At 40.3% G+C, this 27282-nt stretch overlaps 2 protein-coding genes across 3 annotated transcripts in view; both read right to left on the reverse strand.

Annotated features, from left to right (window-relative positions):
- Positions 1-1108: 1108 nt before the first annotated feature.
- On the reverse strand, positions 1109-6098 carry pou3f2b (POU class 3 homeobox 2b). Its single transcript, XM_061051217.1, has one exon. It carries the CDS (start codon positions 4816-4818, stop codon positions 3535-3537), a length of 1284 nt encoding a protein of 427 aa, XP_060907200.1. The 5' UTR covers positions 4819-6098; the 3' UTR covers positions 1109-3534.
- Positions 6099-12282: 6184 nt separating this feature from the next.
- Positions 12283-27282, reverse strand: part of LOC132984393 (furin-like protease kpc-1) — a 164389-nt gene continuing 149389 nt past the window's right edge. For both annotated transcript variants that reach the window (XM_061051218.1, XM_061051219.1), the window contains exons 17-20: positions 25167-25290; positions 17597-17766; positions 13279-13356; positions 12283-13011 (exon numbers count right to left, since the gene is read on the reverse strand). In XM_061051218.1, coding sequence (XP_060907201.1) covers positions 12946-13011; positions 13279-13356; positions 17597-17766; positions 25167-25290 — 438 coding nt within the window. In that variant the 3' untranslated portion in view covers positions 12283-12945. The remainder of the gene's footprint in view (positions 13012-13278; positions 13357-17596; positions 17767-25166; positions 25291-27282) is intronic.

Here is a 27282-nt window from a genome sequence, read left to right on the forward strand (position 1 = left end):
CACAATCTGCACCACAGCAGACACCAGCTCGCATTTTATTTGGTTGACTGAGAAGATTGGAATTAAATTATTAATTAAATTAATATTATGACGTTTTGGTAGTTCATCAGGAAGTGGCAGGTAAATAGTAGCTTTAGATTTTGGGCTGTCAGCTCCAAAACACAATGAATCAGAATGTATTTTAGAAAGATGCTCACACAAATATCACCTCGTGAGTTCCTGTGGGAATATTACAGAGCAATGGCAGACCTAAAGGGATAGGAAAATACCAGCAGGGTCACCACTGTCACTATCAATGTTACAGAAAATCCAAAGGGAAATATTATGTTTGTGTGAGCATTCTGGGAATCTGTTTGTTTTTTAGGGACAAAATTAATTCCTATTGGCCTACGTTGAAAAGAACAACCACATTTCACTGCCTCTAATGCCAACCTTCAATTTAAGGTTAAAGGGGCTTGACCTTGTCGGACAAAGTGACACCAGATTTACAGTCACACACGGTCTGAATAGGCTAACACGAGTTTTTGTCCTTTTGAGCTCTAAAATAATAAATAACTTGCGTTTTTGTTCTCCTTGGACAAAGCAGAAAGAGTGCATTTTTTCAGACAAAGAAACGTTATCCTAAATTATAATCTAGCCTACACCAAGACTGTGAATTGTAAGGGAAGAATACATTTTTTAAATACTAAAAAGCTTATGTTTATTATAACCCCTAACCCAAATAATATTAGGCCATACCTGACAATGGCACTGAAGCATATAGGCTACAGCTTTACGGTTAAATAACCAATTGTAACCCATTTTAGTCACTATGGATCATAGCATATCCTCGGACCACACTTTGGGAACCCCTGATTTAGTCCTGGATAGTAGTTCTGTTTTCTCAGCCAAAGCCAGCAGGAGCAGCCCGGGGGCAGAAGCAGCACATCATCGACTCACAATCTTTCATTCATCAACCTTGATTTTCTCTCAACCATTAATTCCATCCATCCACCGGGCTCAAAGAAAGAAGCGTATTTTCCACAGTACAGATGTCAGACAGACCGTGAACCCACCGCAGCAGCATTCTGCTTTGCTCGATTAAAAAAAACTACATTTAGGCTCGACGTTGGAAAAAAGCTGTTTAATATCAACCCCATTATTTAAAAATGTGCAAGTCCGTTATTCATGTGTGAGGTGATAAAACACCTACAGGCGTTTCTCACCTCAGCTTTATCTACCCCAAGTTCATCCAGTGAATATGACACAGCCTACATCCACCCAAACCACACGGCTGCTTTAACAAGCAATAAAAGAAAACAACAAGAAAACAGCGTCGGATTGCTACAGGTCTACATCCCACAACTTGAATTTCCAGTGAATTATGAGTTGGATCGATTCATTAAAGCTACTGAGGAAAGATTTCACTGCCAAGATCTTTTCTGCTTATTGTTTTCTGCAAGAGAAACACAAATCACGAGGGCAAAAAAAAAAGAAAAGAAAAAACAGTTTCCACATGAGAGGAAAAACATAAACCAAATCCCTGGATATTTGACTTTTTTTGTTGTTGCATGAAAACGAAAAACAAGCTTTTGTAGGAAAAGATGTATATACATGTATAGCTGTGACGGTCCAGGCTGTGGCAATCCCGCTGAAAAATAAAAATATGTCTCTTTACTTCCCTAAAAATAATAATTATTCAAAAGAAAACCTCGGTTTCATTTCATATATATCTCACCCTCTGTGTCATCTATAAAAGCCATTGTATAATAAATTACAATCTCATTAACAATACTAAAAATAAAATAAAATGTCTACCAGCAGTTTTCCCCAGAATAAAGCAACATTAATGAAGATGGATAAAATGGCTGAAATGAAATGCATGGCAACGACCCTAGAAACACAAAAAAAACCACCTTGTAAATAATACAAATAATAATAATAACAATAATAATAATCATAATAACAATAATAATTTTGATCATATGCTGCGATTTTGGAATGTCACTAAAATGTGTTTTTGGGAAAAAATAAAAAGGCCTTATAATTTACTTTTGTTCTTTTTGAATGTTGCTTATCCGTATCTGATTTACTAAGGACAATTCTCGACAACAGTGATTAGTCTGAATGAAGTTCTTAAAGCACTATGTTTTGATTGGAAAAACAATCTTGTGTAATTTCAGGACGGGGATCAAATTGTATATCAAAAAAACTCCTTGGACAATTTAAAAATTCGAAATTGATTTCGCATTAATGGTAATAATTAGACTCATAATAAAACGCGCCACAAATAATAATAAAACATAATAATAACACGTAATCGAGCATAATTTCGGCAGCAAAATGAGCATTAAATAGAACACAGTCACAAGGCAGTAGGTAGGATGTGAATGAGACTTGATTTAAAAAAAACTCGACCTGCTTGTTTTTGAAAACAACAATCCAAAAGTGCCCCAGTGAAGAAAGTATAAAGATGGATGAAGCCATGACTTTCAAAGTTATACAATATTTACAAAAGTGGATCCAAAGGTTCTGTGAGAGTAAATGGCGTATATTTCTGTAGATTTCTTTATATCTATAGCCCATATTGTGGAAAAGTGCCAGATAATCCAATCAATCGTCAGGGAGCCCTTCCTACAGCTGGGAGACTCTGTGAGGGTGGAGAGCTTTTATTTAACGCTTATTTAGTGAGATTATGAATGGACCGTTTGTTTATACTGCTGTTTGACTTATGACGGACTTTTATTTACCATTTACCTGCCCTCGGGACAAATATAAAAGAGCTTTACGAAGGAGCTGCAAAAAACTATCAAATAACAACAATAATCAGTGCTGAAAAAGTAAATCGTGACCTCGGTGTTCACAGCATAAATAAGAGCTGAATGGCCTGCAGCTTCCCAGCAGTGTTCTGAATGTAACGCGGCTCTGTGCTGCCTGGCTGACAGATGGGACTCAGGCGATGCTCACCCTCAGCTGGACTCCACTGGACTGGGGCTGCAGCATTTACTGGCCTCCAGTTTACTCCATTAACGCAGCTCCCTTGACCCCCTGCAACAACCACCCACCCATCACTGCTGGACGCACAATTTAGAGCTACAAAACTAAACGCCTTTGCATTTGTTTTCCATTTTACGCACAGAAAAAACTGTTTGTGATTCGATATAAAAGTAGGGAATGGAAACCATTCAGCTAAGCTTTTCCTCTAAAACCAGGTAGACAATCCCTCTTCCCCTCCCTCCTTTTCGTCAAGTATTATTTCAATACACAATAGGGGCTACACCTTGAAACTGCGTCGAGTACAGTCACAGTGCTGGGCTTGTATCCTCGTAGAACACAACACAGGCTTATGTTCCTTTAGCTCTGGGTGTGAAAAATGTCCTGTCCTCCCCTCACTCTTTTTCCATTTCTTAAATATTCACTGCAGATACTGTGTGAGTACTCACTGCAATCTATTATACATAAAGCACCCACTATAGCGTCTCATAGTCCAGTGATTTATATATAACCTTGGGGATAAATAAATGGAGAAGCATGTCCTGGAGGGTCCAGCAGAGTTCATTGGATCGGGGTCTGGACCCCGTGATGCGGCGGAGTGTCCCCGTACACATCCTCACTCCCTGGCAGTGCTCCGGGAGGGGTCATGCGTTTCTCCTTCTGTCTCCTGTTACAAAACCAAACCCTCACCACTTCTTTCTCCAGGTGGAGACTGTCCGCCAGGCCGATTATTTCCGATGCTGCTGGTTTAGGGCTCTTCAAAAAATGGCTCTCCAAAGCCCCCTTTACGCTTACCTCTATTGAAGTCCGTTTTTTCCTTTTTCTCCCCTGCGCGGCGATTTTGTCCAGGCTTGTAGGGCTGCCCGAGGTGGAGTCCGCCTCCTCCAACCACTTGTTCAACAGAGGCTTCAGCTTGCACATGTTTTTGAAGCTGAGCTGCAGGGCCTCAAACCTGCATATGGTGGTTTGGGAAAATACATTTCCGTACAGGGTCCCCAGGGCGAGTCCCACGTCCGCCTGCGTAAAGCCCAACTTGATCCTCCGCTGTTTAAACTGCTTGGCAAACTGCTCCAGGTCGTCCGACGTCGGCGTATCCTCGTCCGAGTGGTCGTGGTGGCTCTGCGGTCGGTGCTGGTGCTGATGCTGGGACGGCGGATGACCGTGTTCGCTGAGGTGCGGGCTGTGGTGCTCGTCATGACTGTCTCTGATGTTGTGGTGGTGCATCCCCTGACCGGTACCCGGGATTAGCCCGTTGACGCTGAAACCCGGCTGGGAGTAGATAAGGCTTTGGCCGTTCGTCGTCGCCATGCTCGGTATGTGCGCCGCGGTGGTGGTTCTCCACGCCCGGCCGTCGTGGTGGTTCCCGTGCGTCTGGTGCACCAGATGGGGTGGCCGAGACTGGTGCTGCAGGTTGCTGCTGGAGTTGTGCATCTCGTCCCGGGAGCCCTGCACCGCGGGTTTGATGTCCTGCTCCGCGCCAAGCGGGCTGGAGGACCACGGGGCTCCCTCTCCGTGGGACAGCGCCGTGATCCACTGGTGTGCGTGGCTGAGCGTGTGGCTGTTGCTCTGCAGCGGATAGTCGCTCTGCAACAGGCTCTGCGCGTCCCGGTACGCTGTGGCTTGCTGCATGCTGCCGGGCTCCGAGTGCACGATGGATGCGCTGGAGGTGAGGATGCTGTAGTGGTTAGACGCTGCGGTCGCCATGACTCTCGGAGCCGGACTGGTCGCTCTTATTAAAGGAACCTTGCATTTGACAGATACTCTCCTGCCCACAGGCGGCTCCCAGGCGCTCTGCCAAGTGGACGCCGAGGCGCACCTGGACTCCGCCCCGCCCCCGCCTCTCATTGGAGCTCAAAAGATGATGGACGTGGTTACCAAGAGCAACGGCACGGGGATTGGTTGCAGGGAAGTCTCAACAAACACTACTCTCCTTGTTGGAGAGGTGCGAGTTGAGGCTCCCGTGGAAGTGGAGAGCCGGAGTGCAGCATTGGGGAACGGAGCAGCAGGATCAGCAGTGCAACTGTAAGATACAGTTGATTTACTTTGATTATCAAGTTCTGTCAAGACTCTGCCTGTAGGTAGCCTAGATCCAGGAGAGAGAGAGTTTCCTTTCAGACTTATACAAAGGCTGTGTGCATATTCTTTTATAGGTAGACCTTTGCTGTTAATTATATAATGACTGTAATTCTGCGCATAATAATGTATTAAATGTTTTTTTATGGAAACGTGAGTGCAACATCATATTTGGATATGACTGTAAACTTTTTCTTTGCGGCACAAATCGATTTTGGGGATTTAAAAAAATATATATTATGAGCATATAAATACAGACGTCTGGCCTTTTTAGTTTTTTAAGAATGCTGTAGTGTTTCAACATTTTCTGCTAGGAGATTGATCGCATATTAATGAGTCTTCAATTTGTGCAGTGTTGTGTGTGACCAGATCAGTTAAGTATTTTATAGTAATGAGAATCTTCATTAAGTTAACCATTATTTTTAAATTAAGATAATATACATCAAACATTAACATTCAAAGCAATATAAATATATTCAACTTTAAAACATCAGGCATGTAAAAATAACTGAATATAACACAGACCAACATAGTTCACTTTGAATATGAGAAGTGAGGCATGGTGGAGTAAAGGATACATTTAAGTTTATTATTTAATTGGTTTGTTTTCAAAATCAGATAAATGGAGAAGGAAAAAGCAGATCCACGTTTCAAAAAAATCAATTTTATTTAAAATAAGTTATTCTCTGAGATAAAATATTAATACATTTCATTTATTTGGAAAAATGCAAACTGCTGGAACAAAGTTGTTGACACTTAGTTTGGTAGCCTAACACTGATCTGGTATAGTTTAAAAACAGTTTGAAGGAAGATAAGTTACACTCACTGCATTAGTGTTCTTGTCATTATGTTTATTGGCCAACATATTTGTAAAATCATTGCTAATTAGATATATGAGACAGTCCATATATCCTGGACTTTATTCCTCAGTGTTTGTAAAACTGTAAATGTTTCTTTTTCTCAATGAAATCCTCACCTTTCATGTGTCTGAACCCGAAAACCTTTAACAGCTAATAAAACAAACAAATCCCCTTTTGTGTTCTAAACTGTAAATTGAATTCATAAGCACATAAAAAAAAGGAGGATAGTTTAAAAACATAGCTTGAATGACGTAAAACATTTTTTTTTAAACATTGAAACTTTATATGGATCCAAAATGTCCCTTCAAGGAATGTAGCATGGGACATTTTATGTGCACCTTAATGGTTGTTTACAGCATGGTAAAGGATCTATGAGAGATCATTGGAGCATGGTGCAGCATTACTGAAAGCTTTTAAGATTCTTAAATAAAAAAGAGATTTCAAATCATTTTGAGGTCTTATACACAAGTCTTACAGAGTTAATAGTGTGTGAAAATCTTCTCTGGTAGCTCATCGTCCAGTAAAGTGAAGACAGACACAAGTGAGGATGAGGATTAAGTCCAGACTCAGGCCTCCAGTCCAGGGCAGGGAGGGCAGGGTTCCATCCCGTCCCAGCTGTCATCCCCCAGTGTCAGCTTCAGGGACCAGGACTTTGTCCAGAGAGGGGACATTCCTGGCTTGCTGCTGCTGGTTGCCATAGGGAGAGGTAAATGAAACAACAGCAGTCGCGTCGCTGCTGCTCCCCCCCCCCCCCCCCCCCCCCCCCCCCCCCTCTTTCCCCTGTTCCTGGGCTATCTAAAGGCCTCTATTTAGAGAGGCTCTCTGGTGCGGGGACAAAGCCTTCGCAGGGATAAAGGAGGGAGGAGTAAAAAAGCACAGGGCCCTGAGAGAGAGAAAGGGCCAGAAAAACTGAGAACGATGAGAGAGATTATGTCTGTCCTCAAAGCCACTCCTCACACTGCAGGGACAGAAAGAAACCGTGTGAGAAAATCACTCAAATTTAGCTTTAAGCAGTCCCTTTATTTGATATATTACACAACATTAATAATTCCAGCTGTATACATGTCATTAAAAAGCACTTTTAGACAGTTTTTTGGCCAATAACAATTTAATCTAAGACTGAAGTAATACACACTGGCTACAAATTAAACCTATAAATCAATAGAGGCAGTTCTTCAAATCCTCTATTTAGACCTTCTAAACTATGCAAATGATTGAAACTGTAATTAAACATTTCATTTAATAACTTGGACCCATTAGGAAAATTAAAAGGCAATAAAAAAGCAATTATCGAAGAATTATTTTCACAGAAATATTCAAACTGTGCAGTAAAAGCATAAAAGTCAACATATTGAATGTGCACACCCACAAATCATTCTCAGCAACATTAATTTATTCAAGAAGTTCACACAAGGACACATGTCATGTGTTTAGAGTGAGTTCTGTGAACAATACAAGGGCATGAAACAAAGGACAAGTGCTAATTAGAGAACTCTCTAATCTGTGCTAAACATGACCAGGGTTACATTCTGATCGTTTGCATTAAGGTAAAACAAATGTCTCTGGCTTGTTGCTGATTTAATTGCAAAAATAGACAGAAAGCTGCAAAAATGGACAAAAATGGTCATACAAAGTTACAAATTGCTGTCTTCTGTCATTAACACAACATCCTTTTTTGCTTGGATAAATGCTAGACAGCAGTAATTATCAGTCTTAATATTTTCTGATGTTGGTGGCCTGTTGATGTGTAAACAGTTATATAAACCAGGCCTATGATGATCCGTGCAGAAGAACAAAATGCTATTATTACATATTCCATGTATAACTCAAGCTCTTCAATTAAGTATTACTGATTGGGCCTTTAATGGATCTCATTTCATAGGCTAATAATCCTTTATGGATGTGAATCCAGCTGCACTGATAGCACATGAAGCCTCCAGGATTTAAGTCATACAAGGAAAAGTTTCCAGGCACGGCTCAGTAATTCATTCTGGTAATATTGAACATTATTGTGGCGTAACATTGAAATCGGCCAAATCAAAAGAACATTGTGGTAATTAGGCTGTAATTCAAAGAATTACCACATCGCCACACAGGCTTAAATAGTCGTGTTGGGAGAAACGCAAAGCACATTATTTTAATGGTGTAATATGCAAACTATGGCTCGTTTCAATTACATGGCTTAACAATGCATAAATGATGCGAGCCTTGTTATTTGGACTGCAGGGTCCTCAGTTATTCAATCACTCTGAGGGGCCAGTGTGAGGGGCCATGTTGCCTCCTCTCACACAGTAAAAACACCAAGGGCCGCTGCCAAACTACATTTAAGGGAATAAAAATGAACAGCAGAGAATGTAAGCGTTAAATTAACAGTAGGATAATTATATGACCCGTGTGCTGTAAAGATTCAATTTCTAACGCTCTAATTAGGCGACTGTCTCCCCATACATCAGCTCACATCCCTCTGCCAATTTCTCAGCAGAAAGCGTCCTGCGAGCGGAAATAATTAGATTTTATTAAGACACGGCTCGTGTAATACAGAAAGTCAGGGGAGGGGCTGGTTAAATATGATATGTTTTTAAAGTCATTGATTGTTCCACACACAGTCCACTGAGTCCCATTTAAAGACAAGGACATCTGAGTCCAAACTGGAGGGGAAGAGGCTGGGACCTCCCTGAAATGTCCACGTTTAAGTGCTTTCAGAAGGATGCTATGCAATAAGAAACAGCTTACTGACTGTATGTAAGGCTGCAGCAGACAAGTATCTTCTCAAACAATCAAGCAATTTGTTTTATTCACGATGGGCCAAATCATAACAAAAATGACTTCAGGACAATTTACAAGAGGAGAAAGTCAAGACTGCTCCTCTTATGATCTTATTTACAACCAAACACTAAGCCACATTGAGAAACACTTTCTCCTTTATATATAATTTTCCCAGAATGCAAGTTGACAAATTTAAAGTCTGCCTATATTTAAAAATGGGTTTTGTTTATTTGAAATTCACATGCATACTAACGGGCCATATTTATTTGTAGACTATAGGCAGAGTTCGAGTTTCCAAGGTTGTTTAGCTGATTAGAAAAGTTGCTTTGTATTCGCCTAAAATCTCAATGTAACACTTGCCAGTGCAAACAACACAGCTAGTTTAAAACCAATCATGCCCCAGTATGTAACTTATGCCGGTCTGATGTATCTTCTTGAATCGTCCCAAGTTTAGACACTCCACAGGGATGTAGGAGACAGCTGGTGCCTTATAAAGTAAAACATATGAAATAAAACAAATTAGCATTTTCACAGATTCTGCATCTTTTTATTGATTTGATTATATGTTATTGAACACATTTCTTAAAGGTTGATTTTGAGACTCTGTATGCCTTTATTGTAGATATAGGACAGTGGATAAAGTTGAAAATCAAGGAGAGAGAGAGAATTGGGAATGTCATGTGGTTGGATTTGAACCCGGGATGCCTGCTATGAGGACTGTAGCCTCTGTGCATGGGTTGCAAAAACTAACCACTAATCCACTGCACCCCGGTTATTGAACATATTTTGAAAAGATAATATAAAGTTTATTTCAGAAAAAAGATTGTTTATTGTTTAGGGACATTTAAACATGTTCAGAGGGGATTCTTAAAGTGTTACCTTTGTTACCCAAATGTTATCACTGTAATTAAAAAGATCAGAAAACTACATATTTAAATAACAGAAATCCTACAACGTTTGCCTCTTTATATCTAAAATCATTTGAACAATGCATCATCTTTCAAATAGTTGCAGATACGTTTTCTGTTGATGAAATGATTGCTTCATCTCTTACTACAGTACAAGTTAAAAGGGGATTGTAATGATATCTGGACGATTACTACAGGAGATATAATCCAACGAGGTACGATGAAATGTTAAAAACCACAATATTTAGTGCATTAGGACAAAAAATAGCCCCTGTTGGAACATTATGTGTTTATTACAGGCTCCTCTTTTGGGAACAATCACGTATGAATGGATATTTCTTTGCTCTGATTTTATCCCCTGCCACAACTTTGACTTGTTTGGTTGGTACCAGAAAAGAAAGAAAAACAAAATACCAGGAAGGAACCAAGCAAAACGTTATAATAATCTAAGTTTATGTTTAAATTTATTTTTTAGATTAAGATGAAACCTCTCTCTTTTAAGCGTAACTCACTTCTCGCACTGTGGAATATATTCAATGACAAACAAAACATTCCCTTCATTTTATCAGGATCAGATCAATTGCTGCAGATTAAAAACAAAGAGTTTATGTGGCTGAGGTTTTATTTCAGATTAGCTGTTCAGATATCAATAATTCTCGTTTCAAGTCTTATATAACGAGAGCCGGCCCACGTCTTTCATCCTTACTGTAATTGTTGTGTGCATCAAAGAGAGGGAGAGATTGACAGGCTGTATGGGAGGATTAATACAGTGGGTGAGTGACTACATACTGGGTCGGGAGAGAGGGAGGGAGGAACAAGAGTGAGAGAGAGAGAGAGAGAGAGAGAGAGAGAGAAAGAGAAAGATATGGGGCGAGGTGGAGGAGAATGAGGGGAAAGTAGAAGAGGACAAAAAGTGGGGAGCGAGTTAACGAGAGGGAGAACATTAATTGTGTGCATTGTGCCGGGGCTCTTTTGCTGAGTGTGGCTGTCGAGGTGCGGGCGCTAACCCCTCCAGCAGCCTGCCGTGATCTGAGCCAGCTCTCAGACTGCTGTATTCCAATGCAATTAGGCCACTCAAAGGCCTGCTTAAAGCTGCACCCCCATCACACACACACACACACACACACACACACACACACACACACACACACACACACACACACACACACACACACACACACACACACACACAGATAGCAACAGCCCCTGTGGGTCCCCTCCATTGTAGCAGGGAGGTGTATTCTGTCCCTCTTTGAGGCTGTGGATGAAGAGACCACCCTGGGGAGCAGAAAAAAGGGAGGATTACCTCTCTTTCTGTCCCTTTCCCTCTGTCTTTCTCTCTGTCTGCCTATTTATCTCTCTCTCTCGCTTTCTGGTTTTGCAGTTCACCTCTAAATCAGCTCATCCAGGCACAGGGCTGAGCTTTGGTTAGCTCCTCCAAAGAGACAGAACTTGGGAGTTTTTGCAGGAGGAAACAGTAGAAGAAGAGCAATGAGGCATTTCTGTGATGGATGTCATTGTGGGACTGCTTTAGCAATATCACTTTCCCTTTCCTCTTTCATTATTCATACACTCATATATTTCAACAAGTGGCGTGGGGCGTGTAGTTCCCCAGCTCGTCCCCGTTGGCGTCAGCATGGCAGCCTCGGTCTGTCAGTCCCCTCTGTGTGCTGTATTAAGAGAACGCTCTTCACCATAGCAGAGTTCTCTTGGCTGAGTTTCAACGCGTCTCATTCCCCAGAAAGCATTTAAAGCAGATTACCAACCTAACGCTACACCTCCCCAATAAGAGAAGAGAGAGAGAGAAAAAAAAAACTGGCACATTAACACCTGCAATACTACTCAATGGCATCAACAGATTAACGAGGTAATCCACACAATGAGGTCTTTGATTCGTGTGGTTTGGCAGGCAATAATGCCAGGCATAATGCACACTGTTATTTCAGACCATCCCAGCACGAGAAAACCTGGCAGAAGCCGTTCCCTTTTTTTGTCTCTCCGTCAGATGAGCCTTTTGAAGAATTTTAACTGGTGCATCTGGTGGGTTTGCCTGTTTTCTTGTCAGAGGAATAACCTGCTGGCTGCTCCTGTGGCTCATGTGAAGGGAGAAGGGGAGGAGTCACTGGCTTTCTGAAGGCTGTTTAAACAGCAGGGCTGACGACTTCTCCCTCGTCTTTCCCCCCATTTTTCTGCATAAGGACGTGCGTATAGGGTGTGTGTGTGTGTCTGTCTTTATGTGTGTGTGTGTGATAGATCTCGTGGTCCCATTGCTCATGTGCGGCTCGATTAGCCCCACGTGCCTCGTTCGTCAGACGTTGAGGCAGAGCAGATGGCAGGAGACGCACCGTGTTACCATGCTGCGGCACTATGTAACGCTGCTCTAATTGAAACATCAATACTGGCCTGTCAATACACTACAGCTCCTTTACAAAACACCACTACCTACAGACCTGCACCTGACAGGGAAAAAGCAGCTAATACTCTCACATCTTTGTTTCGTATTGAGACCACTTTGTTAAAAAGTTTCCTTCTGTTTCCAAAAAGACAGCAAAGAAACTTTCCTCCACACTTTTTCTTACGGTTTCTGGTGTTTTTAATATCCTAATTTCAATTAAACACTTGGGTTGATTTCAGTTTGTATACAGTGTTGTGGTGGGAAAGGAAGCATGCAGAAATAAAGAGAGAGTTTCCTCTGTAGCATCTCCTCGGTGGCACATTTTTTAATGAATTGATAAAAAGTTGAGGGAGCTCACATGGCTGTGATCAGTATTTCGACGTTATCGGAAATTCAGTGGAGAACAGAGAGAAATTAGGCAGCTAGAAATTAATTTGCTATTTGTCCAACTCAATGAGGAGTGACACAGCCCCTTTAATGAATGGGTAATCCATTTCTTATTGCACTGAGCCGAATTTACCCTTCAATGAAGTGGAAAAAGACAAACATATCTTTCACTAACCTTCGCAACCTCTGAAAGCAAAGGAGGAGGAGGGGAGATGAGAGCGGAAACCTGCTCCTGAAACCATTTGTGTTTTTAGGAAAGATTTACACGTTCGTGTGTGTTTCTGTGGCCGGGAGATTGGTTGGGATTTAAAGCCAAGCAGGAAGACCACAAGAAGTAATGGGCGCCACCACTGAGGCTACACAGTCAAATTACTGGACATGGAATTGATTTATGATCAATTGTTTTTCTGCACTGCTGAAGTCATTATTTAACAATGGTTCATCTTTTTTTTCTTTGGTTCCCAGTTTTTCTTCTCATAGTTTCTCCACTTCTTCAGAGTCTGACTGTTCACATCCATGATGACACCCTGCAGAGCCTGCAATGGTAAGCACCGTCTCTCTCTCAGTCCCTGATGGTCTTTGTTTAATGACGCTTCATCACAGCTGAAGGTCTAGACCTTGTTGAGGACTTCTGTACAGCATATTGGAACTGCAGTAAAAAAAAAAACATTAAAATGACATTAGAAACATAAAAAGGAGGCAAGGTATGCTGCTACTGTTGATCATCATTTAATATTCTTATTATCATTTTTTTATTTTCAAAATAACAGATTACGATGACAAATCACTTCCTGGAACAAAGTGTGTAAAGTTTTACCCTTGAATGATTTTGGAAAGTTGGTGTGTATGAAAACAAATGTAACCTGAACATGAAGTCATTTACATCTTCTCTCATATTTTTGTTGCTGCTACTTACCTGGAAAGCCGTACTTGATGTCAGGGGCCTCTTGATGGCCTGGTTACCCTTCACTAAGTTGTCCGGGCTCTTCAACATCTGGAGGATGGAATAGATATTGCAGGTTAAAGACAGAATTAGGGTAAGCTTGTATTGACCCATGAATCTCATCTTGTTAGTGAGGAGGAACCTCAAAATGTCAATCGATGATTTCAGTAGTCATTGCAGTAATAAAATTGAGGGGATCACTCCAACAAATTAGTATTCAATTTGCATTAAGTTGTGGGAATCAAAAGAGGTGCAAAAGTCAAAGAGGTAGCAGAGGAAGCAGAGGTTGAGGATGCAACCTTTTGGATCTTATTCCTAAAAGCTAGATTTTTGTCGTAATAAGTAAATACTAAATAACTAAAAGAATACATAAAAAGACACATTCAAAGTCCCATGCCCCCCTGTCATTTGTCCTGAGTCCTCTCCTTCACCTACCATGATGACATCATCATTTTTTTTAGACATGACAAGCCTTTCGCTGAGCGATAAAAGACATTCTGTTTTCACACAATGAGTAGTACTCTCTAGCAATTTTGAAATTAACTTTCTGTGTAAAATCTGAAAGTGGCCCTTTGATCTAGTTCTCACATGGTGTAATTTATTTATAGTTGTTGTGGTAAATTATTTGTTCTTGTTAAGACTCCTTGAGGTCCTCCATCTGTTGCATTTCACACCAGCACCACTTGCAGCAGGGGTTGTGACATCTTTCCCTTCCTCTTTATGAATGTAAGTTAAAAGAAAGAAAGAAAGAAAGAAAACACCAGAGGAAATCAGATTTCACCCTGTTTTCTCAAGGAAAAAGACAAGGACAAGCAGCTAAATTTGAAACCAATCAAAACCCAACTCTGTCCACAGGAGTGACATTCAGACTCTGGTTACGATTTGATCTTGGCTCAAGTTTTCAATGAGTGTTGACACCTCAGAGCTCCCGAGCCGGCAGCTTACAGCAGGGGTTTCAGTGATACAGTATTTACAAGGCATGTGGAAGAGGGAGCTCTGCAACAGACGGCACTGAACACGGAGCTTTCAATTATTTCTCACAGCATTCATGAAAATAAGGCACAGCGGGGAGTACAGTATGAACAGCAAAACTATAAAAAGACACAGAGCGAAACAGAGAACTCCCAAGCTAAAATAAATGGCGTCCTATGATGATGCTGGTTAAGCGCTGAGAATAGTGCATGTTTCCAAAGAAGGAGGCAAAGAAAACCTTGTGGTGGAGGGAAAGAAGATGAGCAATGATGGAGTAACCCCTCAGAATAAGTTAGGGTTAAGTTGTCTGTTTGGGGACTGAAGCTGATAAACTTGGTCATGAGCACTCCATGCCTGGTATGAGTCATGACTATAGACTGCCTTTCTCCAGTGAGGGAGGAGAACACTGAGTTGACTTTATGAGAGTCTTTACTGAGAGTTGAGATTATGAATATGTTCAAATTAAATACATTTTTTTTTTAAAAAAGCAAAAATGTCTAATGCTAACATTTGCTTATGAAATCTACAAGAATGTAAGGCTTAGGCTGTCTGGAACGTCTTAAGTTCAGACGATACCCTCAAAGCGTCCTTTTTTGGCCGATAAGTTTTTCTAATACATGATTAACATGATTAAACGGTCACAGCAGGATTTAAATACCAAAACGACCTATTGGGTATTGGAAAGAAAGATCTTGTTTTAGTAGAAAAACTTTCTCACAATAGACTTTTGGTTGCAGTCATGACACCAGCCCAAGTCTCCTGGCTAATAGTCGTGTTTTACCCATCCTCCTTCTACTCATGTCTTGCTCATCTGATTTTTCCACTTTGAAGTACATTGAAAACACTAGAGTTAGATGGTTGTCTGGTGCGTCTTATAAGCAGCAACCTCTGGTGTTGAAAAATGAAGCAGATGCAGAAGTGCAAAAAAAAAAGTGCAGTTCCTTGAGTGTCCACTTGAGGCTGGCTGCTAAAGGTTCCCATCTTTCAGCAGAAATAAACATCTTTACAGTCTGGCTCAGTACAACCAATTTGGCATCAATAGCTAATTTCTTTATTGGTACATAAAAATAAGGGAGGGAGGGGTCATTTCATCTTAGAGTTAATTATAATTTGCATTATTATGGGAATGGTTGAGATGACTCAGAGGTTGATGTGTTGTAGCTGTTTGACAGGAGGCTTAAGGCCCCCACTTCCTCTTCGCCTGTTTCTAGATTGAAAAGTATGGCTTAGATAACATTTCCAATATGGCGTCCGTCATCAATGGGTGACATCAATGAGATTAAGTCCATGTTTTATACAGAAACTAAAAGGTACCTTGAGTTGTCTCCTCTTTAAGTCATACACCCTATTGCTTCAAAACCTTTTAGCGTCTATTGCTTAAACCACTCTGTCTTTATTTCTCTCCTTTAGTTTGCACTTTTTGCCTAAGTTACATTGACAGATAACTAGTTCTTATTTTCTGACATCCTAAAAGCACTGCTGATATTTGTCATTTTCCCCCCACAGATTTGCATCAGTGGTGCATCAAGCTCTGAAACATTGGGTCTTTTTACTCTTTCATGACATTTTTGTGAACCAAATGGGACAGAGTGGCCAGCCTTATAATAATAATAGCAATTTGGAGGTGCTGATTATAATGATCAACTCTCATGGACTTTTTGAACAGCTGGCATTTCTTTGAAGAGTTTGGTAAATCTTACTGTTAACACTTGAAAGTAAGCAAAAGGGACAGAACTCAAGGAAAAGAACAAACAAAATCCTCATACATGGGGGACCATAACCAAAAAAGGCAAAACTCTGACCCTTGTTTGTGTAGTACTGGCAATGCTTGCATGTTATTTGATAACATGACGTCAATAACATGATGCCAAAACCCAAACAGAGACCCCTGTGGTTATAAACTAGAAATATGCAAAAGCTTCACATTGGCAGCATACATTCAAGCATTACATGCATACACACCATATCCTGTCTGCCCTCTAAACTCATCAACAGACACAGATGACAACCATCTCTCTCTCTCTCTCTCTTTTAGATGAGTAGCTGTTTGTGAGGGAGAGAGAGAGGGGCTCACAGACAGAGATGTTTGTTTCCCAGCCCTTCCAACGTCTCTGTGGGACGACCCTCCCCATCCCCCCCCCCAACCTAGTGGATCAAACAAAGGACATCATTTGTAGGCCAAGTCTTTTTCTGAGATTCTCTCTCTTCAGCTCTGCATACCAATCCAATACAGCCCAAGGAAAAAAAGCCACTCCGTGGTTCATATGTGTGTGTGTGTGTGTGTGTGTGTGTGTGTGTGTGTGTGTGTGTGTGTGTGTGTGTGTGTGTGTGTGTGTTTGTATGTGTGTGTCTGGGCTGGGGGTTGAAAGGTCTGTTTGCCTCTCTGCCAAGCATCGATTTATCCTTTTCTCCAATTTATTTCTCCTCCTTGCCTCTACGATCCATTCAGATGTGCCTCTAGGGGAGGAACTGAGGGTAAAGACGTTGTCAGGCCTTGTCGTTGCCTCCTAACACCAGCTCAAAACTCATCTCCAGGCACGGGGCCCATGTTCCCCCTGCAAGGACACACAAACACAGCTACCTGTCGTCCAGCGGCACACTTTTGTCAGAGCTGTAATTGGCCTCGTAATGCAGCGTAAAGGACACAGAGAGAAGGCTTCAGTGATCATGAGGGGATAATGTAGTGTTAGTCTGAAAGAGAATCATATTTGTTTCAGTTCAAACACTGAGCTGAAAGATGATTCCGTGAAGCACAATATGTCCTCTAATTTCAAAGAGGAGTTATATCCTGCTCTTCTTTTTACAGTAACAACTGCTGGAGAAGCCATAGTGATATTTAATTGTTCCTCATAATCAGGCCTAGACTGAGTGTACGAGCAGATATGATCAGAATAACAATATCTCAAGTCCCCATTCAACTGTCTCTGTCTCTATGATTCTGACATTTTCAGATGTTATTACTCAGACTTGAGGATTTGTATCCTAAAGCCTCTGTGCTGACGATAGTGTTGAACAGAAATGCTGCATGTGCACAAATCCCACAGTCTTGTCCCTACACACACACACACACAGAAAGACACACACACTCACACTCACACACACACACACACGTATTGCAGAGATCTGTGAGCCATTCTTCAGTGTCACAGTGAGCGACGCCTGGCACATCCTTACACCTGAAGTTGATCAATGCAGATATGTCCAGGGGGAAATTGAAATCCATAGGAAATTAGGCGGTGCCAGTGATTTATTGGAATAGTAAATCACAGTGTGTGTGATGTGTGTGACGTGTGTGTTCTCTCTGTGTACAGTACTGTACCTTATGTCTGGCTGGGTCGCTGATATCTGCAACTCCAACCTTCCTGTCTCTCTCCATTTTGTAGATCCATTGAATCAGGTCTTGAGGGGGGTAGCCGTCCCTTTGGTACACCCCCCTGTGAGGGATGGGGTGACGCAACCCCATGGACACAATGCTCCGCAGGGGTCCTTCTGAAAAAACAAAAACAAAGCAGAAAAGGACTGTAAGAGCGCTGCGTAGCACTGTCTGTCTGAGAAGCAACAATTCCATTTAAATGTCAAGTCAATTTTGTGCATATTTTAGAAATGTTCTCAAAGACTGCTTGGAGTTTTGGCTTTCGTATCAGAATTATTGAGATAATCATAAAAATTCAAAGACTAAAAACCAGAAACAAGACTTTTTCTGTCTTCAAATCCTAAAATCTGTTCAGTTTGTACTGACTTGTATATGATGTCATTCCCCAGCTCTCTCTCTTCCCTGTTTTGTATCTATCACTGTCCTATTAAATACAGTGAAGTGTTGAAGATTTACATGAAATCATGTTTTTATGATTTTTATGTTTTTCATTGCAGAAGCCACTTAGTTTACTTGTGCCCTGTGTCCTTCATGGTTATATGTATCTATGGTTTATTTGATAAGGAAAAGATACAATATACATAGACAAAATGAAAACAGCAATCCAATGCAAGTATCATAGTGTTTATAGCGGGTGCAAATTTGCACTTCCCTAGAAGGGTTATCATTGCAAGTGCTGGAATTCCGCACTAGAATTTTCTGCATGTGATTCAAACTGCTATGCATCAAGGATTCACAGTAAATATATGAAACGTGCAGGATATCATTGTTTGATATCATCCACACACTTTTTTGTCAATACACTCTAAAAAGGACAGTAATACATTTAGGTTGAAGTATAATTATTTTTGACTTTACTACTAAACTTTCTAACCAAATATTTCCTGCTGATTTTAACATTAAACTGATAAGTCACAATAACATATCGGCAGGTCCAAAAAAGGGGGGTCTTCGTTTTTTTGACAAACTGTTTTATGTCTGTTCAATTATGATGGAAACTTGTGCAAAATGGCAAGAAGAACAATTATAAAAATCAGTGAGAAATAAACTTTTCACAACATTATCGAGAATATTTGGACACATTTGGGCAACTTGTGGTGTGCCTGCATCTTTAAGAATTAGACACATGGATATTCAGTTTAACTGTGTGTCATTTCTTTATCACATTTTCAACCAATAAAATATTTATTTCATAAACTACTTTTACCTGAAATACATCTATTCTCTGTTTGTGCTTAAATACTGTTAGTTGGATAGTGTTATTGTGAAATATAGAATGAATGTCTATATTGTCATTATACAGCTGTACAACATAATTATTAGGTTTCACCTTAAAGTGCACACACATACAGGCATCCATAGCTAAAAAAACAACAAAAACTCTCCTTCAGGTAAGATTGAGCATTGTATGGTAGGTATTTACAGCATGTAGTATAAAAAAGTATCTTTCCAGATAACAGAATATAATAAATATTGCACAGTCTAAAATGTAAATATTGCTCGTGCCAGATTGATAAAATATACGCTACAGTAGAAGAAAAAATATACTATTGTAGTACTATTGTACTAAAAATGAGAGAATGACTCACACTACTAACATTGTGTTTACCATAGCTTCAAGTCAAAGTTTTAATGCTAGTGGCCCATTCAAAAACGACAGCACCAAATGTTTGTGAGGAAATCTAATCCTTTTTAAAAATAAAGTCAGACACTCTAACAGAACAGCATGAAAATCTAAATTCTACTTCCCAAACGGAGAAGTTTTGTGTGTCTCTTTGAGTAGATTGCAGTCATGCATGAATGTTCAAATAGAGACAGTTTGTGTTTTGGTATCTCGCCCCACACAAACACTCCCACACCTCTTCCTTGCTGTTTTATTTTTCTCCCTTTTTGCAGGTACAACATTTGTGTTCCAGCTTGTTTTTGTCTTGATTTAATTGCTTTTTTTTTGCAGAGAAGAAGAAAAGACAACAACAGGCGGCGAGGGCTGCAGCTAATGGAGAGGCTGTAATCATGAATGGAGGCATTCATCTGGAGACGTTGTCCGTGAATTACACCGCACAATACGCTGCACCGGGATGCTTAGATCACCAACAAGTCACCAAACACACACACACACACACACACACACACACACACACACACACACACACACACACACACACACACACACACAGAAACACACACATACACACACACACACACACACACACACACACACAGAAACACACACATACACACACACACACAAACACACACACACACACACACACACACACACACACACACACACACACACACAGAAACACACACATACACACACACACACACACACACAAACACACACACACACACACACACACACACACACACATATACACACATACACTGAGCCCTTTACATCACTAGTGCTCAGAGGAGAGATGTAATCACATCTCCGCAGAGAGCGAGGTACCAACGAAGGGAGGAGAGATGGAGAAGAGGATGAGAATAACTGGGGGGGAGGAGAGCAAGAAAAAGAGGAGAAATCAAACCAGGAGAGAGGAGGAGAAGGTGGGAGGAGGAGGAAACAGGATGGTGAAATTGGTGATTTCTACCATATGATTTGGGCCGTAGAGCCCAGAAGGCAGATCAGATAGAGCCACATGCACATACGCACACACTCATAACATACAGATTGTGGAGTAGAGTAGATGCAAAACACAAATGCATTCACATGTATTATGAAATCACATTATCAATCTATCAATCTTTATTTGTATAGTGCCAATTTATAACAAATGTTATCTTTAGACACACTGCAAAAGGTGCAGGTCTACTGTAGTCTTTGTTAATATATTATGTACAGAGACCAAATATTGGCAACATTCAGTAAGTAAGTAAGTAAGTAACAGTGGCGAGGAAAAACTTCCTTTTAACAGGCAGATACCTCAAACAGAACCAGACTAATGTTGCACATGTGCTGCCACTGTGTTGGGATTGCAGAAACAGAGATAGAACGAGACAAACAAACAGGGACAACAACAAGAAATAAAACAGATTTATGACTACAATGCCAGTTACAATATTAACATACATTGTAGTCTTTCATTCAGGATACACAAATAAGAATAAGCAAATTTCTCACTAATGTACGCCAGTTAAACATACATACATTGAAAAGTACACACCTTTATTAAGAAAATGTACAAAACTTGACATATCACAAACCAAACTTCCCTCGACCTGCAGTAACAGTGAAAACCCCCACACATCATTCAGCCATACAAACCCCATTAAGAGCAAACCACGCAGAAATGCAGCTTAAAAAAGACACAAGAAAGCCTACGTGACGGTATATAAAAAACTCCCGGAGAGACGAGGCGAGACGAGGCACCTGTCAGCTCTGCAGCTCCTGCTACTACAGAGAAACATCGGGAAACAACAACTCAATTAAACACACCATCCCTGTTCAATTACTGCCACATAATCACAGCAATTTACCCTCACTTGCCGCACAGCCACCAAACAAACACTCACGGGGGGAAGCACACACACAGAGGCAGAGAAACCCACACACACACACACACACACAGATGAGGCTGTATCATAAAGGACACCCGGGCTGGAGCTGTGGCTTTATCCTACACATTGCAGAGCTCACTGTGTGGTATCTGCTGGATAACTGGCATAACAACTGAGATGGAGAGTGTTAGATGTTGCCAGAGAAAAATAAAAGTGGGTGGCTGATTTGCTGTAATGTCTTAACACAACATTTGAAAACATACTAAGTTACATTATGAGCATTCCAGTATATATACTGACCAGTCGCTGTGATGCCACTTAAAGGAATGCATTTTAGAGCTGCACTTTCTTCAGAAATAAGATCAAAATAATCAATCATTTGCCATCATATAAGACACGGAGGTGTTTTAGCATGAAACTGGAAGAAAATGAGAAAGATTAACATCATTTATTCCAATGTTAGGCACCAGATATATACATCTTCTTGTTTTTAGTCTTTATTTTCAGTTAAGACATTGTATAAAAAGTGCGGGTAAACTTTTCTTAAACCATTACATTCTTATATAGCAGACTTTTAATAAATACATTTTAAAAAATAGTAATATTATAATGAATCATTATAAAATCATCATCTTTCAAATAGTTGTTTTTTATCTGCTGGACCATTTGGAGAATGGTGTTTGTGGCGATATAAAACTGAACTGAAATATGCTGAGAGGTGTTTTCTTTATGCACCCTTGTCAACATAAGGTATGAATCGATGTAGGGCTGCTGAAACTGGGTATAGTTTACCAAGGTGTACCTAATTAACCTGAAACTGTAATCCCCTTTTACCCACATTAAGTAGAGAGAAGCCATAGAGATCAGTAAAGAAAATCAGTAAAACATTATATACTTAGTATGTTCCGCTCCAACTGAGATTGTACATGGACTGAATTACCTCAATAAAAACTCAGATACTTTAGCAACATTATAACTACACAGACTGTGATCAGTTGAATTCTGAAATTCAAATTAAACAAACCATTTGTTCATGACAACAGCTTTCAGCATTACAACTTTCATCATTTCTAAGGATAAATCAGTCATCTTAAAATATATTGTGCAAAATGACCTAAAAGATAGATGGACATGCTTTTACTCAAAATACTTCAGTACTTTGGCTCCGGGGCTGTTTGTTACGGTTTCTGCTGTATTGCTGCTGCTCCAACTGAAATTTCCTCACTACAGAAAAAAACTAAATACGATGCTTTCAAACTTTTGTTTAAAAGACACTGCCTTCTGTGGTCTTTCAAAAAATCCTTGCCCTCATGCACATACAGTGGCCAGGTCTATAAAAGGGATCTGTTTCTCCGTTTTAAATAAAAGTGACTGATCTATACAGAGCCCTGAACTCATGCGGTGTAAAAAGACTATACAAGCTCAAGTCCATTTACCATTTAACTTAAAACACACTCGCAACGAAGCAGAACCACCACAAACCTGCAACAACATAAATGTTGATGTTGAATAAAGTTGTTCAAAACTCTGGTGGAAAGTCTTTAAAAAGAGCCCATGGTTTTCTTTAGACATATTATACAATCAAATATAAGTTGAATGTTCATGTGACATACAGATCATACTTGCACACTCCTTGTCCAGGTGTCCACACCTTTGGTCAGATTGTTTATTTGGCTACATCTGAAGATGGAAAAAGTGTCTTATCTCGTCATATAAAATGTATCAAATATTCTCTGTAATGACTAGATACATAAAAGACACAATAAATGCCACTTTTACATCTGAATGGTATACTGTATGTGGAGGTAGATTAGAGAAATGAGTAGCTGAGCATGCCAAATGGCCATTTTAAAAATTGTATTTTTTAAAATGTTACATACTTTATTAATCCCTGAGAGAAATTCTGGTTTTACACTCTGTTATTGAGATACATGCTTCTTACACACATAGACCTGAAATACACACATGCACAAACAGGAGCTGTGGACATGCATTAGTGGAGGGATGTCAGAGTGGGGCTGCTACACACTGCTACACAGGAAGCAGTGTGTTTGGGGTTCGGTTTCTTGCTCAAGGGCACCCCGGCAGAACACGGGACATGCCCCAACACCTCTCCAGCTACCAGACCATCTACTTCCACACCAGGACTTGAGCTGGCGACCCTTCGGTTCCCAACCAAAGTCCCATCATACTGAGCTACTGCTGCCCCAAGTTCTATCCAAAAGTTAAAAGTCAGCCTCTCAATATCTCAATTATCCCTAAATAATGTATATTATTAATGTATGTTGGTTTGTTTAGTTCATAAAACTGTAACGCCCTGGCCCCAACCCCCCACCTCCTTTTGTTTTGTGCTAAGCTTCACTAATAACCATTAATAATCAGGCTCAAGCTACTTATTAAACATGCATACACACAGTAAGTGGTTTTAATCTTCTCAACTAAGGGTTGGTAAAAAAGTGAATATATACGCTTCTTAAAAAGTCTTCATTTAATTTAGTTATAGCCTACATAAACAAAGAAATATTCAAAAAGTAATGAAATACTTGTGTTCTAAATAGGAGTTTAGCTGGAAACAATGTTTACAATGTCATGACTCAGGTAAAGTTCACAATCAGCAAGCTATGACAGAGTGATGTCACTGAGGAAAAGACTGAGACATTTCAACACTGAGTGCTTGTGTGTGGCGTGCGTGTGTGTGTTTTTGTGTGTGAGTGTGTCCGTGTGTGGACAGCAGATTGACTAACAGCTTGAACTTGGGTTACATCCAGAAGCATGGAGAGGGGTACATGGATGGATGGTGAGAGAGGCTGAAGAGGAGGGGGAAGCCATTGATTTCTCAACAGAGAGATCAGCATCTTGACAGAAAGAGACGAGAGAGCAACAGAGCAAGACACACACACACACACACACACTAACACACACACACACACACTAACACACACACACTAACACACACACACACTAACACACACACACACACACTAACACACACACACACACACAAACGTGCACACACACACTAACACACACACACACACACACACTAACACACACACACAAACGTGCACACACACACACACACACACACACACACGCGTGCGCACACACACACACACTAACACACACACACACACACTAACACACACACACAAACGTGCACACACACACTAACACACACACGCGTGCGCACACACACACACGCACACACACACTAACACACACACACAAACGTGCACACACACACACACGCGTGCGTGGTCCTCAGGTGAATATTCACAGATTCCTTGTCGCCTGATGTTTTTTTATATAATTGGGGTTAAATCATGATGATGAAATGAAAGATCATAACTTATCAGTAAACGTTTTTTTATTATCCTTGACTTTTCCAGACCATCCTTCAAAAGTCCATGATATTCAAGGACCTTTTCACCAGCAGAAACTCCTGTTGACAGAGATCAACAGGAGAGTCTGGTGCAATGCCCCCCCCCCTCCCCCAGCATGCATCAGTGATTCTAACAACCCTTAAACCTCTGACAGGGACACAGAGGACGGTGTTATAGCTACTGCTGGTGTGGCTAACAAGGTGTATGCTAGTGTTAGTGTGCTGTTGTATGAGTGTGTGTTGATGTGTGTGGAGGTTGTTGGCAACATGGGGAATGACACACACCACTGAGAAGGGGGAAGGAATGGGGAGGGGCAGCCAGGGGTCATGCTGTAATTACATATCACAGTCCCTGTGGTCAGTCGCCCTCTGACTTCTTCTGACTCCACTGCCTCCGCCAAAGAAGCAGAGGTGGAAGGTGGACGGCAGGTGGTGGTAGTTGAGGGTTCAGAATTGTTTGGGCTGCACTTGTGGAAAACTTGGAAATAATCAGGGTAGAAAATCTTCAACTTGTCTTGTAATTTTAAGTTAGTTCAACAAATTGATTTGACTAGTTTTCATTTTCTGTATCCCTAACTTCTCAGGGTGCATGTCCTTAAAGAAGTGGAAGCGGTTGACACTCTCACATACCGTGCATACTCCTCTGTGGGTTGTAGGTGCCGTAGAGGATGAGAGTGACACTGAGCACGGCTCCAGATGCCTCCTTGTCCTCCGGCCTCTTACAGAGCCACACTGTGCCTTTATGGTCAGTCACCTGGAAACAAATGCATGAGAAAAGACGTCTTTACTAAAAAATAATAACTGACAAACTTCTTTCCTACTTCTTATTTTTTAAATCATCCACATCTACTTGTTTGGTCTGAATTCCTGTGCAGAAATACAAACAAGAAAATGTTTAATTTTGTTAATGTAGCCAAATTTAAATAGTTCACTGACACAAACATGGAACTACCTCTGGTAAAAGCTTGTCATAGATCCTCTGTACAAATAAAATAATCTGGTAACAGAGCTGTCTTTACTTGTAGAGATATAATTACAACTTGTGTGTGCCTACCAGAAGTGTAGAAACAAGACACAAACCTTTTGGTCCATAAATGTTGTCATGTCTGGACTGAGTGGCATTATGCACTAAAGAGTGCATGCAGAAGTTAAGTTAGATGAAGAGTTTAAAATGTGGGAAACATCTGATGGTAGACACTTCGTTGGTCATAAACAGTTCTTACCATGAGTATGGTGTCTTCTAGATACATACATGTGCTATAAAAAATCTTATGAGAAAGCTTACATGAATTAACAGCAGCAACCATATTTTAAGAATATCTCTCTTGCAAAACAGAGGCAAAAACATTTTGAATTAAGAATATAAAAAGGCTCAAGAGTCTCAGTGACGTTGTGGATCTCAGAGTCTCTTCCTCTGTCAGTCAGGGTGCGTCTATGTTAAATTGTAAAGTAACATTTTGTAAATCCTCATTTTGAAAGACATATTTCTCAGTTCAGAGGGTAAACATGTGGAACCCTTACTCACACACTTGTTGTAAACTCGAGATAAAACAGCCTTACAAGAGAGATGAGTCATTTAACCCTGATAAGATTGATTCTTGTCAGCATCACTGCTTAATGTTCTGTGATCTTTGAATGTTGTGTTTTTCTTAGTTTTTAATGATTTTAATGAAGGACTTTCTACAAATAGGTACTGTATTGATGTATACCTGCCTCCTTTTCAAAAACACAAAACAAAAGAACCCAATCAAAGCTTGCTATCTATCAAAACCCGCACGAGGAACATTGGAAACTCAAGAGACTAATTTCACCGCTAACCTGAAAGCACCAACACATTTCCTTTTTGCCTTTGTATGTTTGTATACAAATTAAGATTCTCGGAGCAATTGAAGTTGAATCTTAGGTTTCCTCTATGACACTGGCAGATTAAACAAGTAACGTTCAGGTCTGCTGCTGACTGTCATTGCAGCCTCACATGGCTGATTCCATATCATTTTTCCCTAGCAGGCTGTTGCAAAGCTGTGGACTTGACTTCAACAATATAAAGAACACTTGACCTAACTTTGACTTAAACACCAACTACTCCTAAATTTGCTTCAACATTTCCTTTTTGACTAAGTACTTGAAATGATAACTTGCCTGAACCCTAAGCTTTGAATTAAAAAGATCTAATAAACTCAACTGATGTATTTAAGTAATACCTATGTCAGGCTTTCATAACCTCCCACATGGGGTAACATGTCATTCATATGGGGTTCCTGAAATGTGTATTTATTGATCAATAAAAATTATATTGTGTATTATGAAATATATTGAACACAGGCTCTACGGGCCATAGCCAATGGAAAAAGAAGTCTCTGCCTGTCATCTATTGTGCAGAAATTACATCCCAGCCTTTCGTTCTCTGTCCACAATAATATACACAAAAAATAAAATTAAAGTTTACTTGCAACAAAGTAGAACAACTATTACATGATTGAACAAAAAACTTTTTTTTTTTTAGCTAAAAGCATCCATGTGTTTTGGATGTCTTGGGTTGTGAAGTCAAAGTCAGTGTTGTTTGTAAGGTTAGCTCTGTACCCTTGAAAGATCATTTGTGAAGAAACATCACTCTGTAACGACACACCGTGTTCCTGTCATGTGATAACGCAAAGAGTTTGCATCTATTTTATTTCTATGGTTCAGTTTAGCTCAGTCAGGTATGTTCAAGTTTTCACAATCCTGGTTAAGTCTAAATGATAGCTTT

The sequence above is a fragment of the Labrus mixtus genome, chromosome 11 (assembly GCF_963584025.1).
Source record: "Labrus mixtus chromosome 11, fLabMix1.1, whole genome shotgun sequence".
NCBI lineage: Eukaryota > Metazoa > Chordata > Actinopteri > Labriformes > Labridae > Labrus > Labrus mixtus.